The following is a 21197-nucleotide window of genomic DNA, read 5'->3' as shown; positions in this document are numbered from 1 at the left end:
AAGCAGCCTACTACAACTGGACATCAACTTCTAATCTGAAACCTAAAATTGTGACCTACATTAAGGATTTAGATTTAAGTGACCCCAGGTTAGTGAGGTCCTTAGGTACTTGGAAAAGTAAATGCCAATTATCTCTGGAGAAACTTACCTCAAGCTCAGGTATTAAGTACTTCCACTAGATAGAGTTCCAACAAACATGAGTTTGCAATAAAAAAGAAAAAAATGCAAGTCACCTTGAATGACAATTAGCAGAAACAAAGAATCAGATCTGCCAATGCTACAGATACTGCAATTATCAGATACACAGTATATAACAAGCATGTTTAATCTGTACAGTTAAAAATATGGCTAAGGAACAAGAGAAAGCAAAAAATAGTAAATCAGATTTGAAACAAAAACAAATATAATTTCTAGAAATGAAAAATAAAATAAAATAATTGAAATCAGAAAATCAATAGACGGGTCAAAACAGCAGATTAGACACAACTGAATGAAGTAAGAAATAATGAACTGAAAGATAGATTTCAAGGAATTACCAGGACTTCCCTGGCGGTCCAACGGTTAAGACTCCACACTTCCAATGCTATCCCTGGCTGGGAACTAGGATCCCACATGCTGCGTGGCACAGCCAAAAAAAAAAAAAGAAAGAAAGAAAGAAATTACCCAGAATGCAGCAAGGTAAAGACATGGAAAATGTTAAAGGAAAATAGACATGGAGGATAGAGAAGCTGTTACATCCAATCAGACTTTCAAAATGAGATGAACAAGGGAGAGAGAACATTCAAAGAGAAGATGGCTGAGAATTTGCCAAGTTTGATGAAGGTGACAAATCTTAAAATTCAGGAACCTAAACTGTGCTGGTCTTTCAGCTCCACACCCAGGCTTCTATTCCCTGTAAGGCAGCACTGGGGTTGGGTGTCCACAATGCTTTTCCAGGCTCTTCTAGCAGCTGGCTTCCTCCTGGGTTCCACCAATAAGAAATGCTGGTATGTGATCAAAAGGTAGGAGGAGGGTAACAGCAGGAGTTCCTCTCTCTCTCTCTCTCTCTCTCTCTCTCTCTTTTTCTCTTCCTTTTACTCCTTCTGGTCCCAAGCCCTTAGCAACAGCCACCCATCCATCCCCAATAGCATAGCTGTTCCTGAGATGGTGGCCACCTGCTCCACCCTCCTAGGTTCTGGTAACATAACCTCCTCCTTTTGGTGCCTTGAACCCTAGGGATGTGCTAACTATTAATACTTTCTGCTTTCTAATCTCCAGGCTACCTGACCTTTGTTCCTCTTTCAATCTCCCAATACATGTGTAGCCGATTCCCTTATCAAATCCTCTCTGTTTTGAAGTACCTAGCAGGGCTTTTGTTCTCCTGCCTGGACCCTGATTCATATAATGACGAATTCCAAGCAAGTTAGACAAAAGAAATCTATACCTAGACACACCAAAGTCAAACTCAGATCAGTAGAAAGAAACTAGAAAGAAGACAGATTGCCTAAAAGAAGTGACAGTTGGACTAACAATAGACTTCTCAACAGCAGCAATGGAAGCCAGAAAATAAGTCACATTCTCAAAATGCTGAATGAAAACAACTTTCAGTCTAGAATTATATGCCCTATAGAACTATTATCTACAAATAAGAGGGAAATCAAAATATGTTCAGAGAAGCAGTAAGAGATTAATTTTAGAGCCTGCTGAGTTAAATAACAGGGGTGTACTTATGTTTAGTTTACGCCTTGGGATTTGGGCCCTCAACTTTGCCTTTGGAAGTCCAAAATAATAGACTTTATGAGAAGGCTTTAAGAAGAGAATTACTAGGACTGCCCTGGCAGTGCAGTGGTTAAGACTCAGTGCTTCCAGTGCAGGGGCCGCGGGTTCGATCTCTGGTCAGGGCTGTGCGGTGCGGCCAAAAAAAAAAAAAGTAGAGAATTCCTTATACTTCTATGTCTAGGGAAGCTAAAGTTAAAGAAAAATCTTATTGACAGTATCACTGCAGACCACAAATCAGCATGCTTTTTCCTTTAAGGACCAGATAGTTAATATTTTAGGCTTTGTGGGCCATTAGGTCTCTGTCACAACTACTCAGATCTGTTGTTGTGATGCAAAGCTGCCAAAGGTAATGCAAACAAAGGAGCATGGCTGTTTTCCAATAAAACTTTATTTACAAAACAGGCAGAGGGCTGGATTTGATCCCCAGGCCATAATTTGACAATTCCTGCTACAAACTATGAACTATTTTCAGTAGTTGAAGATGATGGATTTTTCATATTTGCTGAAGCTATAAATCCTAGTTGTTAAGTTCCTTCTAGAAAATATGGTATTGAGAAACTTCCTGAATTGTATTCTGCTATGAACAAAAATGCAATAGTATTAAATGTGCCACTACACCTTGGACATCAGACACTTGGATATGCAAAAATGACTATAAGTCATATTTAAGTCTAACAGTATTGTAGATTAATAATGAATTCAACTCTGATTCTGTTCAATTGTTGAGGCCTCCCTCACACAGCTATCAACATAATGCATTCTGACTGAAGAACTACTTATAGGATGGAAAATCAGTTTCAAAATGTGTCAATTGTTATGGATAATAGAACAAACGTGGTAAAGGGTAAGAGTGATTTAGGAATCATAAGCGTACAGTGTTTTGTTCATATAACCTTCAGTACTGTAATCCGAAAGCAATTATAACTGTCTATAAGCAGAAAGATAGTGGGCCACTGCCTCATACTTCAGTCAAAGACAAAAATACATGATGTACAAAGGTTTTTTTTTTTTCCAAGAAAAGTTTAGAAAAGTTTATTGAACATTATTCCTGCATCACACTTATTGAAAGAAAAACTTAATTTTCCCTGAAGGCACCCTGTCATTTCACATGATCTATACCCTAAAGTTTTTTGTATTAAAAATACAGGTTAGGGCTTCCCTGGTGGCGCAGTGGTTGGGAGTCCGCCTGCCGATGCAGGGGACATGGGTTCGCGCCCCGGTCCGGGAAGATCCCACATGCCGCGGAGCAGCTGGGCCCGTGAGCCATGGCCGCTGAGCCTGCATGTCCGGAGCCTGTGCTCCGCAACGGGAGAGGCCACAGCAGTGAGAGGCCCACGTACCGCAAAAAAAAAAAAAAAAAAAAATACAGGTTAAATATGAAATTAGTAAACCGCAGCATATGAAAGTTCATGCTGAGCAAAAACAAGTCCAAAAAAAAAGCTACCATATATCAATAGAATAGTTCCTACAGTATTTGTTTCCTATGTAAATCATATTTGAATGCAATTTTCAGAACCATATTTAAATATATTTTGCAATTTGTTAACTGTAGGCATCCACATTTTTCTTCCACCACATAATCTGTTCCTTTGATTAAGCTGGCAACATTTGCTAGGATCCACAAAATGCAGCAAGTTCACAGATATTTCTCAAGATTTGAGAAATCTGGTCCACCTTTAGGGTAGTTTCCTGAGATTTCTGCTCCGCTGAAGTCAAAACGAGGATTTTCTTTCTGGAAGTTTTCTCTGCATTTGGTCTTGCACCCAAGGATCAGCTGCATACTCAGATTCCAGAATAGAAGTCCAACAATTTGCTGCATCTCTCTTTGTAAGAACAATACGGACCATTTTTCTACCCTCCAGAGTCCACGGGTTCCCTCATCAGCTATCGTAGAATCAAAGAGTTTGCCCTTGAGGATCTCGTGGCCACCCACGGCCAGCGCCACATGCCGGCTCTGCAGGCCGCACTGGATATCCTGAGCGCGAGTGCCTGGCGACACCTGAACTTCAATGAACACCTCCTCCAAGATCTGGTACCACTGGCCCCATGGCGTTCTGCATGGAACCGCCCCATTGCGCTTCTCAAACAGGGCTGACACACTCCAGTCGCCTCCTGGCCCCGGTGGCCATCCAAAGGTTTTTGAATCGTCTTGTCATATATTTAACAAGATGTTTAAACAAGATGGAATAGCAGCTACTACGTGTTTAAAAGCCATCTAGAGCAAAACTAAAATAACATGCTTTTTAGATGAAAACAATGTATCAACTTATTAAAATTGCTTGCAGAGAAAAATACTTTGCTTTCTGGAACCTGAGGAAAAGTAATCAAACTGATGACTTCAGAGTACAAGTATTTCTTACATGACAGTGGCTGAAAAGATTCTCTTATCATTCTACTCCAGGAAGATGCTGAGACTGGTGTACATGAAATGAAACTGAAATATAAATGGAAAACCCCAGATGACTGGTTTCTTGAAGGCCAATTGTATTGCTCCTTTGCCACAGTTTTAGAACCAAGGTTTAAGGACAAATTTTATTCACATGACCGTGTAAAGCAGCAGTTGCAGGCAAATATTGTGTGTGTGTGTGTGTGTGTGTGTGTTTGTATATATATTTGGAGTAAAAAATATAAGCGTGGATAATACTTTCAGCAAAGATTCAAAAAAAATTTTCTTCACCTGGGACTAGAAGCTTCCGTCTGTGGGACTGCTTCAACCAAACTGTACCATCATCAGCAACCACACCAAGCTGAGGATATAAAATAGAGATGAGGGACTTCCCTGGCCGTCCAATGGTTAAGACTCAGCATTTCCACTGCAGAGGGTGTGGGTTCGATCCCTGGTTGGGGAACTAAGATCCCACATGCCGTGCGGCGCAGCCAAAAAAAAAAAACAACAGACATGAGCCTTTATCTTAGTTAGTTCCTATTAAAGAGAAGGGAAAGCTTAATAATTTTGTGGCGGCATCAATACTAGCAGTATCCCATAATGGCAGCACTAACCAAACATTTTCTGTTACACTGCCCTCCATAGATGAAAGAGAGAATCTATTTATGTGGTAGATGGCACTACTGTTTAGTTCCAGGTATATTTTTCTCTACTTCTAGGTATACAGAGGATTACACTCCTTCTGCCCTTTAAATTAGGAACAGCTATTTCACTAGTTTTGGCTCATGAAGCTGGAGTGGAAGGAACATGTGCATATCTGGGCCATAGCATTTCACAGCCAGTGGTAAACACTCTAGTCCTCTCTCTGCTGCATTAAATCCTGAACCTCACTTTGAGAACTGGGCATGATAAAATGGAGTCTCCATCAGTCTACCAACCCCTGTTGGATATGCAGCACAAACAAAAAATAAATCTTTCTCATTTTAAGCCTGTGGGATTTTAGGGCTTATTTCCTAAGCATAACCTAGCTTATCCTGACTGGTGTAAGTTAGTATCATAAACATATAGTATAATGACCCCAGAAGCAAACTATCAGCTTACATTGATGAGAAATAAATACTCCTGAAGGGGATGTCAAACTCTAAAAATCTGAATACTTACATTTTAACAACAAAATTATAATATTTTAATATTATCTAATTTTTATATTTCATGTTGATTCTGGTATCTCAGAAGTTTATTATATAATAGTGATATTCTGCTTCAGCCAAATATTGATTTTTAACATGTAGCTGGTTTTTGTTTGTTTGTTTTCAGCCGCGCCATGTGGCATGTGGGATCTTAGTTCCCTAACCAGGGATCGACCCCGTGCCCCCTGCAGAGGAAGCATGGAGTCTTAATCACTGGATAGCCAGGGAAGTCCCTAACATGTAGCTGTTTTGCATTCAGCCAAAATATATTTTTGGTGCCTCTCTAAAAAAAATATACTAAATAGGGCTTCCCTGGTGGTGCAGTGGTTGAGAGTCCGCCTGCCGATGCAGGGGACACGGGTTCGTGCCCCGGTCCGGGAAGATCCCACATGCCACGGAGCGGCTGGGCCCGTGAGCCATGGCCGCTGAGGCTGCGCGTCCGGAGCCTGTGCTCCGCAACGGGAGAGGCCACGACAGTGAGAGGCCCGCGTACCGCAAAAAATAAATAAATAAACAAACAAATAAATAAATATATATTATATATACACACACATACATACACTAAATAAAAATGATATGAATAAAAGCCTGGCTGTGCGTCCTTCAAGATAGTTACTTGACAGAAACCTGAAACTATTTGTAAATTAGGTCACATTTCTTCTAAGGAAGAATACCTTGATCTTATGGAATACAGGTGTTTTTTGCTGCCACCTTGCATCCTAGGTCTTGTCTCTTCTGCTGCCACCAGCTGGCTTCCACTACTGATAAATTCCAGAAACCAGCAGGATTCTATTCAGTGTTTTGTTTTGACTGCTGGGTCCCTGATGAGAACACCAAGTCAGCTGAACAAGTAAAATTTTAGGTTGGGAACAGAAAAACACAATCAACTCATTTCCTACATATTTTGGGTAATCAGCCACACAGTAACTGGTTTTTGTCCCAGCAGGTGGTCCAGACAAGGCTTCAGGCTAACAAAAGAGAAGACATTTTAATTCTTAAGTAAATTTTCTCATCCTAGGAAAGAACAGTGTTAAAAGCTACAGTCATTATACAAGAGCAAACAAAGGTCAGTTCAAATACAATAGTGTACCAACAGTCTTAGTGTAGTTTTAAGCTCTAATAACTTCAGAAGTACAAACTCTATGAATTTACACAAAACATCACTTGAAAAATAAAATTATTTAAATTTCTTTCATGCTTCTTTGGTCTCGGGAATTTTTGAATAATAAATGTAATTCAATTTTTTGTTTCAGTCAACGTTTGCCATCCTCAGGGGGACTAAAAAATTTGAAATTTAAAATTACTCGAAATTCACCAAATTAAATAGTGTAAAAGAAATTTAAATACATTTTCAAGTGATGCTTTTTGCAAGTTTTCGGCATTTATACTTCTGAAAGTATCAAAACCTAAAACTGCACTAAGACTTTCGGGAAACCTGTACATGGAAAACTGTGGAGTCACAGGGTGCTTGAATATAAACTTTTATAATTATACCTAGCTTTGTCCAAAATAAATTGAAAGATTTTAAAACAACACATGTACACACATATAGGCAAGAAGATGTAAAACTGAGTCATAAGGTTTCTTGAAGCTAGGGAGATACGGTGCTAAATTATTAAAACTTTAGGAAAAGTATGGGAGAGTGAGGCAAATGAGTAACAGTATCTGTCATACAGGTTCCTGGTATGACACTATATTTTTACTTTGAAGAAGGCTGAGGGTGCACTTTCATTTGGGATACTTGTTCTTAAGCTAGTATTATGTTCTCAATATTTCGGTATTAGTATTACTATTGCTAATGATGATTTTCCAGAAAAGTAAAAACAAATAACTTTTAAAGACCTGGGCCTTAAGAGAATGCAAAAAACAAAGAAACAACAAACAAACAAACAAAACTCCATAAATACTAGTTTTCCTTCCGTGGTTCTCAGTCTTGGCTGCACAATGGAATGACCTGAGTTTAAAAAATACTGATGCTTGGATCTCATTCTGAAATTCTGATTCAAGTGGTCTAAGCTAGAGAACGGACATCATGAATTTTTAAAGCCCCCTGGTGATCCTAATGTTACAGCCAAGGTTGAGAACCACTGCGCCAGGTCAATATATGATCAGGTACACGTCAACAAAAAAATATGTACAGATGTTCAAAACTTTTTTTTAATGTAGCACCAATCTCAAATTTTATAATGGAAGAGATTGAGAAAAGAACCTAAAGCTCAAAAAAATCATGTTGAACGAAATAAGTCGGACACAAGAGTGTACTTATTGTATGATTCTATTTACACAAAGATTTAAAAATTAGAAAAGAGGTGATGGGAGGGCGAGGAGAGGATTAACCGGGAAGCGAGCGAAGAAAACTGAGATGGAAATGTTCTCTATTTTTATTAGGGTACACAGATACATAGTTATCAAAACTCATCGAAATAGTTGAGATCCGTATTATGTTTTCGCTATATGTAAATTACGCTTCAATAAAAAGAACGAATAAACATAATTAACTTAAATCTGGATACCTATGACAGAGTCTGAGCGGCGGAGACGATTATTATTTGGGATTACCCAAACCCCACTAGATTAAAAGGAAGCGCAAACCCCAGACCAGAACCGGAGAATGGAGAGCAGACAGCAGGGAGGGCCATAGCCTAAGAAATCGCTAGAGGGCTGGCAGCCGCAGTCTAGTTGATACCTAGACGGCGGCGCCCGAGTGCCCCGCTAAAATAAGCCCCCACGCCCTTTTCCGGTGCGCACACTGCCGGTCGTGCGACCCACCAGAAGGATCCGGAAGGAAACGACGCCACCACGAAAAAGGAGCCGGTGGCAGCTGGGTTTCTGCGCAGATGCTGGGGCTGTAGGCGTTGCGCGGCCGGCTGGTTGCGGCTCGCAGGGAGAACGCCGGCGCTCGCCTTCCGTCCGCTGCCCCCGCCGCTGCCATGATTCCGGTATCGCTGGTGGTGGTGGTGGTGGGCGGCTGGACTGCCGTCTACCTGACCGACTTGGTGTTGAAGGTGAGGGCCTCGGGCCTAAGACCCAAGCCCGCGGTGCAAGGGCCGGGGCACAAGGCCCTAGGCCTTTTCTCTTCCCCTGCCTTGTGCCTCCCGGGCTGAAAGCCGTGCGACCGGAACGCACGTGCGGCCTTCCGCGCGGCGCCGGGTCCCATGGAGTAAATAAAGCACGGCTGGCCGCGGGAGGGGTGTGGCGGCCTGCGCAGCTGCCGCAGTATCATTGCGGGGCTCTGCAGGCCCCGCAGCCTTCGGATCCTGCCCGGGAGGCGCCGGTAGTGGGCTCGGGAGGGCCGGGGCCCTGCCAAACCCCGCGGCGTTGCACCTGGGAGGAAATAAAATATCCTCCTGGGAAAGACATTGTTTGCCCTCTTTGTCTTTAAGGCCACGACCCTCCAGAGACTGGTATTGGAATGAATCTAAATCAAGTTGTGATTTACATCAGTGGCCTCAAACTTTAAAGTGCTTATGACCATCTGGGGTTCCAGTTAAAATGCACATTCTGATTCAGCAGGTCTGGGGCATGGGGCCTAAGATTCTGCATTTTTAACCAGTTCCCAAGTGCTACCAATGCTGCCAATCTACAGACCATACTTCAAAGTAGCAAGGCTTTAGATAACTAGTTTCTGACTACTCGAATTCTAATTTGTATCTTAGACGCCGTTTCTTCACACTAACCCCCCTTAATACTCCCACCCCCGCCCCCCACACACACCCTGGGTGCACGGTCCATTCTTATTTGGGTAGCAGATATTATGGACAGTTGTCTGACCACATGCTTCAGGCAGCCTTTCGGAATTGCATACTGGGGGTGGGAGTATTGTATGCGTGGAATAAAATCATGTAAATTCTCAAATATTTAATGAAAATTCCAATTATGACTAGTAAAACCTTCATGTTATGAATAGTTTTAAATAGAGTACTGTAGTTTAGTATTGTGTGGTTTAGGCTTAAGAGCAAAATAACTTTTGTTGCATTCAAACTTGCAATGTGAGGAGATTATACAGTTGAATTCTTAGAGCAGTCCTTAGAGCTGTGCTCTCCCACTTCCTATCCATTGAGAGCTTGGGCAGATTACTCTCTGTTCCTCCATTTCTTCATCTTTAAAATTGGCATAATAAATGTAAAGCTCTCCTGAGATTATAGAGAGGATTTCATTAATTCATCCACATAGAGCCTTGCTACTCAACCTGAGATTCAAGGACCAGCAGCACTTGGCATCATCTGGGAGCCTGTCAGAAATGTAGAATCTCAGGCCTCATTCCTGACCCACAGAATCCGAATCTGCATCCTTATAAGATCCCCAGGTGCTTTCTCTGCACATACTTGGCACGGTGCTTAGCATGTCATGAGCAGTACAGGCCACTGCTGGTTTAAACAGTGATTTTGTTGTTTGGAAAAATAAAGCCGCATGATTTCTTCATGTTGCATGGGTGACAAAAATCCAAAATAAAAAGAATTTTTCACATCTCTATAGTCTCTGGTCCAGTGTGTGAGGTGATCAGGATGTCACTTTAATTTCAGTAACAGCTCCCAACTCGCTAAGAGAGCACTATTCCTTGAGCGAAAGACCGATCTCTCATTCAGAGTATCTGCTTGGGGAATGGAGAGACCACAGGTTTTAGGAGCCTGCACCTTCAGCTTCTCTGCTTCTAACTTGGTCTGCTGTTCCATCCTTGGTTTGTCTAGGATTTCCTCAGTAGACACCTGGAGGGGTGTGCCACTCTCCTTTTCCACGTCCTAGAAGACAAGCAGGTTTAATAACTTCACCTGAAGATTGAGATCAGAGAGCATTATGGATCCAAAGGCAAACAGATACCTATATTCAGACTCAGGTCATTTTATGACTGTGATAGGGCTGAAATATCCTTCTAGATAAGTTTCTCAAATGGATGGGCATCTATATGACAAAATACTTACCATACTTACTGTAAGAGGTAAGAGGTCAGTGGCAGTGTATGTAAAACAGCCTTATGTTATCCAAAATCTTACATTACTCAAGAAGACTTCAAACTTCCCTAAAGATAAAACTCTTTGCTAGGCTGCGTATAAGCAGCTATCTCCCCAACAGTGAAGAATGTAAGAAGTTACTGAGACCAAGGTGGCTTTAGATAAGTTTTGTGCTTTTTCATGGTCAAATTCAGCCTAATTTCTTAGGGTTGTTGCTCAGAAGAGGATAGAAAGCACCAATTCCAACTAACCTGTCCCCTCTGTTGGATTGGCTGGGGGTCTTTTTTAATTACAACAAAAGACCTCTTTCTCTGGTAACAAGGCTTCTAGACCTGTGCTGTCCAGTATGGTAGCCACTAACTACATGTGGCCATGTAGCATTTGAAATGGGGCTAGTCTGAATAGAGATGTGCTGTAAGTGTAAAGCTGACACTGAATTTCAAAGACTCAATACGTAAGTAAGTAAATAAATAGAATGTGACGTGTTTCAATATATTAATTGTATTCTGAATGATAATACCTTGATATTTTGAGTTAAAAATACATTTAAATTAATCTCTGTTTCTGTTTGCCTTTTAAAATTCGGCTACTAGAAAATTAAAAATTACATATGTGGCTTGCACTTATAGCTCCCATTATATGTCTATTGGACGATGCTGTTCTAAGCAAAGGCCAGCAAACTTTTTTGCTCGTGGGCCGTAGTTTGCCAGACCCTGACTTCAGCACATCAGCCAATCCAAGACTCTTACTTTAATATCCTGAAGAATAAACATAAAGCTTTAAAATTATAAACATTTGATTAGTCAATATCTTGCTTTCCTGTAGAAAACACTTTTATTTTCTTAAGACTTATAAATTATTCTTCAAAATTCAGTGATATGGAACTTTTCTTTCTCTCTTAGTCATCTGTGTATTTTAAGCATTCTTATGAAGACTGGCTGGAAAACAACGGATTGAGCATCTCCCCTTTTCACATAAGATGGCAGACTGCTGTTTTCAATCGTGCGTTTTACAGTTGGGGACGGCGGAAAGCAAGGATGCTTTACCAGTGGTATTCTTTACTTTCTCTTTTTGGTTTAAATTAGTCATTTGTGATCATGAGAAATACTAGTTAAATGAACTGTTTCCATCATTTTCAATTTATTGAGTTTTAAAATGTTGACAATGTAAAAACTTTCTGGCTTTATATAAATTCATGGGATTGAATCATTGTGCTTTTGCATACATTCAAAATCAAGGTTCTGTGTCTTGATCTGGATGGTGGATACGTCGGTATACATATGTAAAAATTCAATGAGCTGTACGCTTCAGACTTAGGCACTTTGTGTAAGTTATACACCAATAGAAAGGCAAAAAGCATATGGAGCATTTTCCACCAGGAAAATAATCCTGGAGAATTCTCTCCCCCATCATGACACATAGAAACAAGGGTCCTGGGAGTCATAGGGCTCCCAAAAGTCTGCCGGCTTTCCTCTGTAATTCTTCTGTGATACCCATCCAGGGCAAGGATATTTAAAATACTTATCATCCAGTAAGGCATACACACAAACAAACCAATCAGGAAAATGGCCAGCCAGGTTACAGCAGCAGGGTCCTGGAGCCCTCTGGCTATACCAGGCATATCCCTTTAATTTAAAATATTTTTAAAATCATGGTTTATAGTGTTTGTGGTTAGGGGGTTTACAATGATCTCTGGGACACCCTAGAGACTGACGGTTTCTGTACTTGACAGAATTTCTAATGGCAGTAGGGGGCCTTTGTCGAAATTCCTTTCTGTTAAAAATTTAGCTCCAACTAGAGTAGGGCTAAATATAAACAATCAGGTCATCAAAAAGCAGAAAATGCAGCAGCAGATCAAAGCAAACAAAATAGAAATAAAGATAAGAACAGAAATCAATGAAATAGTATACAGTAGAGAAAATCAGCAAAGCCAAAAGTTGGTACTTTGAAAAGATTAATAAAATTAATAAAACCCTACTATGACTGATCAAGGAAAAAAGCAAACAAAATAACTAAAAATCAGAATTGAAAGGAGAAACATTACTATAGATTCTGAGACTTGTTTTATTTTATTTTTATTTATTTATTTTTTGGCCACACCATACAGCTTCTGGGATTTTAGTTCCCCAACCAGGGACTGAACCCATGCCCTTGGCAATGAGAGAATGGAGTGAGACTCATTTTGAAAAACGAAACTATTGTGAACAGTTGTATACCTATAAATTTGACTATTTAGATGAAATGGACAAGTGCCTTGAAAAACGCAACTTATCAAAAAGTTAGAAAATGTAATAGATTATTCCCAACTACAGAGGAGTGATTTCTAATGTCTAATTATTAAAACAGTAGAAGAAAGAAACTGTTGTTAAGTTTTACCATGTTAATATTTAAGCTCATTACAAAATTCAAGTAAAATAAAATGCAAACAAAAGAATCGGTAGATGAAAAAGAATGGTGTCTATAATGTCAAAAGAGCTTTCGTAACTACATGAGAACAAGATCAAAACAATGCTATGTAAATGAGCAAAAAAATATGAGAGGAAACAAACTTTTTATTGGGAACAACATCAGCCTCTTCAGTTATGAGAGAATTGTAAATTATAACTGCTTAAAGAGACTAGTGCCCATGCTTCAGTCAAGTATCTGAACTTCAAGTAGGAGAAAGAAGCAGAGTTATTGAAGTTTTTAGACATTGTTTTGAAGCTATGAAAGGTGGCTGGTTAATGAATTTTTTAGTCCATGAATTGTGAGGAATTGTACATTTATGTAATTTTTTTCCTCTTGACAGGTTCAATTTTGGAATGGTGTTTGGTGTAATTGCTATGTTCAGCTCTTTTTTTCTTCTGGGGAAAACGCTGATGCAGACTTTAGGCCAAATGATGGCTGACTCTCCCGCTTCTTATTCTTCCTCCTCTTCTTCCTCCTCTTCCTCTTCCTCCTCTTCCTCTTCTTCCTCCTCCTCTTCATCCTCTTCCTCTTCCTCACTTCACAACGAACAGGTGCTACAAGTTGTGGTAAGTGCCTTCTTATTGCTTTATGTAGCTTTGTTGAAACATAGATATAAGAAATTTCTTCTGGATAGCATAATTCCTATCCATAATATAAATATGAAATAAATGAAAAGTCTCACAATTTCTCAAATTACTTGCTTAAACAAAATCATTAGTAAGAGTATAGCAAAGAATTGTTGCAATGTGTAGTAGTAGTAGTAATAATAGAACAAACGGACCACCACTAAGACTGTCAACAATTACACAAGTATTCGATTTAATTCATGTTGTGTTTTTTTTTCAGTGCAAGGTTTTTTTTAAATTGAAGTATAGTTGCTGTACAATATTATATAAGTTGTGGGTGTACCATATAGTGATTCGCGATTTTTTAAAGTTATACTCCGTTTATAGTTATTATAAAATATCGGCTCAATTCCCTGTGTTGTAAAATATATACTTGTAGCTTGTTTTATACCTAACTTGGTCATTCATGTTGTCTTCTTGAGGTGTTGAATAATTGTTACTGTCAAGGAATAAGCATACTGATTTAAGATGTCTATAATGTAGAAATAAATTGCATCTTAATCCTATGCAAAATGTTCCCCTTTCTTCTTCATGGCTTTCAGATTCTTAAGCAATAATATCCTTTTAATTAAAGGTAAAAGACCTTTTGAATGATCACTGTGATTTCTTGATATGAAGAATAATGTGCTGAGTTGTACTCCTTTGACTGTAAGCTACTTAAAATAATTCCCACTTTAAAGCACATGTGTAGACCAATACCTTATCAATTCATGTTTCCAGAGTTTGAAAGGGTGCTTTACCACTGACTAACTTCAATTTTAAAATTTTTACGTTAATAGTTTCCATTTCCGTGAGTCATGGACGTTATGTTTTTAATCGTGTTCTTATTAATGAAATAGACTATATGAGTTAGTGACTTTTTTTTAAATTGAAGTATAGTTGATTTACAGTATTATGTTAGTTTCAGGTGTACAGCATAGTGAGTCAGTATTTTTGCAGATTAAATTCCATTGTAGGTTATTACAAGATAATGGGTGTAATTCCCTGTGCTATACAGTATATCCGTGTTACTTATCTATTTTACTTTATTTTATTTTATTTTTATATCTTTACCGGAGTATCTAGCTGCTTCCCACTAGCCATCCACTTTACATTTGGTAGTGTATATATGTCAAGGCTACTCTCTCACTTCATCCCAAATATACAAACTATATAGTAGTTTGTATCTGTTAATACCCCTAATTTGTCCCTCCCTTCTTCCTTTTCCCCTTCGGTAACCACAGGTTTGTTTTCTGTATCTGTGAGTCTGCTTCTGTTTTGCGTATACATTCATTTGTATTATTTTTTAGGTTCCACATATAAGTGATATTATACAGTATTTGTCTATCTCTGTCTTATTTCACTAAGCATAATATTCTGTACGTCCAACCACATTGCTGCAGATGGCAGTATTTCATTCTTTTATGTGGCTGAGTAATATTCCAGTGTGTGTGTGTGTGTGTGTGTGTGTGTGTGTGTATATATATATAAGTACATCTTCTTAATCCATTCGTCTGATGGGCACTTGGGTCGCTTCCGTGTCTTGGCTGTTGTAAATAGTGCTGCTGTGAACATTGGAGTGCACGTATCTTTTCGAATTCGTGTTTTTGTTTTTTTCAGATATATACCCAGGGGTGGGATTGCTGAATCATATGGTAGTCATATTTTTAGCTTTTTAAGGAACCTCCATACTGTTTTCCATAGCGGCTGCACTAATTTACGTTCCCACCAACAGTGCACAGGAGTTCCCTTTTCTCCACATCCTCGCCAACATTTGTTATTTGTAGACTTTTTGATGATAGCTATTCTGACAGGTGTGAGGTAATACCTCATTGTGGTTTTGATTTGCATTTCTCTAATAATTAGCAGTGTTGAGCATCTTTTCATTTGTTAGCTACCTGTATGTCTTCTTTGGAAAAATGTCTATTCAAGATTGACAGATTTTTTTTTAACTCATCTCTTTGTGGCCTCTACTAGCTGTGTCACTATGGGAAGATTACAAGTCATTTGTAGCAGAACATAATCTCTTCTGTGGTAATAGCTCTTTCTTAGAGGTTAAAAGGATTCAGGTGGGTGAGGCCTCAGACGAGATGATTTATTTCTTCAGCAAACATTTACTGAGTGTAGTCTGCCTACTGGCCTTGTGCTTAGTCCTGCTTATACAGGGAACAAAATCCAATCCTAGCACTTACAGAACTTTTAGTCTAGAGGGAGAGCTGCTATGATTTTCTACAGTTGGACAGAGTACAAGGTGCTGCGGGAACAAAGACAAGCCCTGCTGAGGTGTGCCTGGCACTGGGAAGAGAGTAGAGGAGAAGGGAAGGGAAGGAGAGTCCACATAGCCTGGGAAAGGAAGATGGCAGTTGAGCATGCCGGAAACAGAGGGAACCATATAACATGGAAAGGCAGAGGGAATAATAATACTAATAGTAAAACCTAGTTAGGGGATTCCCTGGTGGCACAGTGGTTAAGAATCCGCCAGCCAGTGCAGGGGACACAGGTTCGAGCCCTGGTCCGGAAAGATCCCACATGCCATGGAGCAACTAAGCTCATGCACCATAACTACTGAGCCTACGTGCCGCAACTACTGAAGCCCGTGCGCCTAGAGCCCGTGCTCCGCAACAAGAGAAGCCACCGCAATGAGAAGACCGCACACCGCCACGAAGAGTAGCCCCCGCTCGCCGCAACTAGAGAAAGCCCTCACGCAGCAACGAAGACCCAATGCAGCCAAAAATAAATATAAATTAAATAAATTTATTTTTTAAAAATACTAGTTAATATGCAATGCTTCCCATGTGAGGTTTTTTGTGCCTATTTTATTTTATTCCTGCAGCAATCTAGAGGTAAGCATTGTTATTCCTGATTCACAGATGAGAAAACCAAGGCACAGAGCTGTTAAGTCACTTGCCTGTGATCACAGCTAGTAAATGGTGGGTCCATCATTCACCCACCACTGACCTCAGAGCCTGTGCACAGTATGCTCTACTCTCTTAAAAAAGACCAGTAATTCCTCAAGGAACTATAAAGTAACTTTGACCTGTATCTAAGAGGTATATGGTGGAAGGTATATGGTGTAGGAGATAAGATGGGAGATATAGGTAGGGTCTGAGTTATGAAGGGCCATTCTAAGAAGTTTTGATTTTATCTGTAGATAACAAGTCTATGCAAAATGGACTGGAGTAGGGTTTCACCGAAGATGGGGAGACCGTTTAAGAGAGCATTTGGAATAATTCATGTTAGAAGTTATAAAGATCTTAACTAAATTAGTGGTAAGGAGAATGAAGGGGCTGGATTCAAGGGATCTTTTGCAGTGGAGTTCTCAGACCTCAATCATTAATTGAATATGAGGCTGGAGGGAGAAGAAAGTCGAGGATGACTCTCAGGCTGCATGGCTGTTTATTGTTTGCCAAGAAAGAGGATAGTAGAGAAAGAAGCAGGCTTGGAGGAAATAGGATCACTGGCCTGTCTGCCTGCTAGGATTAGAATGGCAAAAGGGTTTTTTTGGGGTTTTTGGTTTTATTTCAGTTTAACAAGTTTGTGTTTTTGTTTTTTTTTTTAAGACACATTTATTCAGTGTCACATTTATTCAGACTATTACATTTAGCAATCAACAGCGTGGGTACAAAAAAAAATCTATATTAAAACGCTTTGTTGGAATGCTTTACACTTTCCACAGAATAGAAGCTAAAATAATCTATTATACAATTAGTCACAAATATAGTGCTTGGGGTATTTTTGCCCATACACAGGAGTATTGTCTAAAACAGGGGTACCCAACTCCTGGGCCGCGGACCACTACTGGTCTGTGGCCTGTTAGGAACCGGGCCGCACAGCAGGAGGTGAGTGGCAGGCGAGTGAGCGAAGCTTCATCTGCCACTCCCCATTGCTCGCATTACCGCCTGGACCATCCCCCCCCCAATCCATGGAAAAATTGTCTTCCATGAAACCAGTCCCTGGTGCCAAAAAGGTTGGGGACCGCTGGTCTAAAACATGTCTTTGTAGCAACTAGGCCCTACCACCTCTGTGCTTGGTTGAGTTCCCAAATCTGTTGTAACCTGTAGCTTCCCTGTCACTTCTCTGGCTCTCCTCTCCTGCTAAGCTTTGTTTCCTGGCAGTAATTAAAACCTCCTGCCATAGCCACGTTGGTTTCGTGGTTTGGCAAAGTATTGGCCTCATCCCCCATAGGAGCCAGAACTTCTGCCTCCAAAGTTTCCTCCTTTCATGGGTCCAAAATTTGAACATTGATTGTTGTAACTGCCAAAATCATTGTAGCTTCCGCCACCTCCAAAATTGCTTCCGTCATTACCAAACCCATTATAGCCATCCCCACTGCCACCATATCCCCCACCACAGCTGCCACCCACCAGAGCCACCTCGGCCACTGAAGTTTCCTCCACGACCAAAGCTGTCATTCCCACCAAAACCCCCTCCACGACCACCACCAAAGTTTCCAGAAACACTTTGCTCTCTTTGGCTGGATGAAGCACTAGCCATCTCTTGCTTAGATAGGGCTTTCCTTACTTAACAGTGTGGTATTTCTTTTTTTTTTTTTTGTGGTACGCGGGCCTCTCACTATTGTGGCCTCTCCCGTTGCGGAGCACAGGCTCTGGACGCACAGGCTCAGCGGCCATGGCTCACGGGCCTAGCCGCTCCGCGTCATATGGGATCTTCCCGGACCGGGGCATGAACCCGTGTCCCCTGCCTCGGCAGGCAGAATCTCAGCCACTGCGCCACAAGGGAAGCCCACAGTGTGGTATTTCTGAATGACAGTCTTGTCTGCGGAGTCATGGCCATCAAATGGTACAAAAGCAAAGCCTCTCTTTGCCATTGCCTCAGCCAGTCACTTTTTTCCCCAATACTATTCAAAATAATCTCTTAGGTGATGTTCTTCAGTGTCTTCTTTAATGCCACCAACAAAAATCTTTTTCACAGTTAAGTGGGCACCAGGTCTTTGAGAATCTTCTCTTGAGACGGCCCTTTTTGGTTCCCCAACTCTTCCATCCACCTCGTGTGTCCTTGCCTTCATGGTTGCATCCACCTCCTCGACAGTGGCATACGTGACAAACCCAAAGCCTCTGGAGCGCCTGGTGTTTGGATCCCTCGTTACCACACAGTCTGTGCGCGTTCCCCACTGCTCAGGTGGCTCCTCAGACTCTCACTGGTTGTTTCAAAGCTCAGACCTCCAACGAAGAGCTTCCACAGCTGTTCGGGCTCTTTGGGAGACTCTGATTTAGACGTGACAGCAGTGGGGCTGGGGAGACTTTAATGATGCTTACTCGGTGGCGTCCACGGGCAGAAACAAAGCTAACAAAGTTTTTTAAATTTTTTTATTTGATAAATTTGACATGTTACTGTTTGCAAATTTAAGGTGTACAGCGCTGTACACCTTACGTACTTTCATACATTTATTTATTGTAATATGATTGCCATTGGAGCAATATTTATCACATCATAGTACAGTTTTATTGATTGTATTCTTTATACTGTGCATTAGATCTCTGTGGCTTATTTACTACTTGTTACAAGTTTGTACCCTTAAATACCGTCACTCATATCCACCCCATCCCCTGGTAACCACCATTTTACTCTCTGTTTTTTAATAGATGTGACTTTTTTAGATTCCATATATAAGTGATATCATACTGTACTTGTATTTCTCTGATTTATCTCTCTTAGCATCATGTGCTCAAGGTCTATCCATGTTGTTGCAAATGGGAGGATATCTTCCTTTCTCATAGCTGAGTAATATTGCATTGTTTATGTACATGTACCACATTGTTTTTATCCATTCATCTGTTGGTGATCATTTGGGTTGTTCCCATAATCTTGGCTATTGCGAATAATGCTGTGATAAACGGAGATATGCATATATCTCATTGAAATATTTTCATTTCCTTTGGGTATATACCCAGAAGTGGAATTGATGGATCATACCTTAGATGTATTTTTAACTCTTTGAGGAACCTCCATATTGTTTTCCATAGTGGTTGGACTAATTTATATTTCCACCAGCAGTGTGTAAGGGTTACCACATCCTTGCCAGCACCTGTGTTGTCTCTTTTCTTCTTGATGATAGCCATTCTGACAGGTGTGAGGTGGTATCTCATTGTGGTTTTGCTTGGCATGTCCCTGATGATTAGCGATGTGGAGCATCTTTTCATGTGCCTTTTTTTTTTTTTTTTTTTTGGCACTATGCGGGCCTCTCACTGCTGTGGCCTCTCCCGTTGCGGAGCACAGGCTCCGGACGCGCAGGCTCGGCAGCCATGGGTCACGGGCCAGCCACTCCGCGGCATGTGGGATCTTCCCGGACTGGGGCACGAACCCGCGTCCCCTGCATCGGCAGGCGGACTCTCAACCACTGCGCCACCAGGGAAGCCCTTCATGTGCCTTTTGACCATTATGCTGTCTTCTTTGGAACTACTAAATAGTAGTTCTGTCCATTTTTTAATCAGATTGTTGGGCAGGGGGTTGTTTGTTTTGTTAGTTCTTTATATGTTTTGGATATTAACCGCTTATCCAGTATATGGTTCGCAAAACTTTTCTCCCATTCTGTAGGCTGCCATTGGTTGTTTCTTCTGCTATGCAGAAGCTTTTGAGTTTGATGTAATCCCATGTGTTGATTTTTGCTTTTGTTGTTTGTGCTTTTGGCATCCTGTCCAAAGAATCATTGCCTGAATGGTAAAGTGTTAATTTACAGAAGAAATTATTTCTTCTGTTTGCTTTTCAACTTACTCATAGAGCTTACAAAATATTGATTCAGTTAGGAGAGCCATGCTTTGGAACCATTAAGAAGTCAGCTGCCCTCTGTATATCTACCTGGCATGTTTTTGTTTAAGTTTGTTGTATCTCCTGACTTTGATATGAGCTCTTGTAGCTTAGAGCACATACTTTCTGTTTACTCTATAATTCCCTACAGCCTCATTCAGTATTAATTCCCCAAAACCTGGCACTCTATGTTATTGAGAGATCAGTATTTTGGTACATCTAATACCCTGTGTGATCACGGCCGAGACAGATGGGCAGTCGAGTATTGTTGCCAGCAAATAAGACCTACCATCTGTTGGTGTAGTCACATGTTCAAATCCTTACCTTATTTCATTATTACATCACTGAAATAATAAAGAGAAGAAATCAATATCCTATTGGATCAAGGCTACTGATTTTTTTGAAATAAAGGTAAGATAACCTGAATACTTTGTGATATAGAGGGAATGTATGAGTATTAATCTTAAGTACATAAATTTAGAGAGGAATCAGAGAAAAGGAAACTACAGGTCTGAACAGACAGATGCCTGACAACATGGGAATGGAGCAGATATGTAGAAAAAGGTACACTGATGTTCTTGAAAAGAGTTGCTTAGTAGGGTCTGAGTAGAGAGAACTTCAGATAATGAGCATCATAAAAATATCCTCTGACCATTTACTTCCACATCTGGGACTCTAGGTTAAGGAAACACTTCCAAATTACAGAAAAATTAGTATTCATCAAGCTGTTTATCCTAACATTTATTACTATGAAGAATTAGAAACAACCACAATATGTAATTGAGGAATGGTTAAATTATGAGATTGTCATTCAGTGAAATGTTATGAATACATTAAAAATGATGACTATGAAAGCTAGTTTCATAACTAGAGAAAGGACTCTTGGAATCAGTGAATTTAGAAAGCAATCCAAGCAGCATGGTTTGAATCTCCTCTTCAGTTACTAAAAAAGGCTTAAAAATGAAATTCCTTTGTTATACACAAAAATAAATTGCAATTGAATTAAAATTAAAATGTGAAATCATAAAAGACCTTGAAAGAAATAAAAACAGGTTTCTATTTATAGGAACACAGAATGAGAAAGACATATGCATAA

General features: G+C 40.2%; 1 protein-coding gene and 1 pseudogene across 7 annotated transcripts in view; one reads left to right on the top strand and one right to left on the bottom strand.

Moving 5' to 3' along the window:
* Positions 1 to 3394: 3394 nt before the first annotated feature.
* LOC112395963 (nudC domain-containing protein 2 pseudogene) lies at positions 3395 to 8266 on the bottom strand (annotated as a pseudogene).
* MBTPS2 (membrane bound transcription factor peptidase, site 2) overlaps positions 8142 to 21197 on the top strand; it is a 67001-nt gene continuing 53945 nt past the window's right edge. For all 7 annotated transcript variants that reach the window (XR_003002473.1, XM_024739432.1, XM_024739431.1 and 4 more), the window contains exons 1-3: positions 8142 to 8339; positions 11186 to 11334; positions 13072 to 13297. Coding sequence is in view for 6 of the 7 variants with exons in the window: in XM_024739432.1 (XP_024595200.1) it covers positions 8265 to 8339; positions 11186 to 11334; positions 13072 to 13297 (450 nt within the window). In the remaining variant the exon portion in view is untranslated. The remainder of the gene's footprint in view (positions 8340 to 11185; positions 11335 to 13071; positions 13298 to 21197) is intronic.

The sequence above is a fragment of the Neophocaena asiaeorientalis genome, unplaced genomic scaffold (assembly GCF_003031525.2).
Source record: "Neophocaena asiaeorientalis asiaeorientalis breed wild unplaced genomic scaffold, Neophocaena_asiaeorientalis_V1.1 scaffold194, whole genome shotgun sequence".
NCBI lineage: Eukaryota > Metazoa > Chordata > Mammalia > Artiodactyla > Phocoenidae > Neophocaena > Neophocaena asiaeorientalis.
This window is presented reverse-complemented; position numbering and strand designations above follow the sequence as displayed.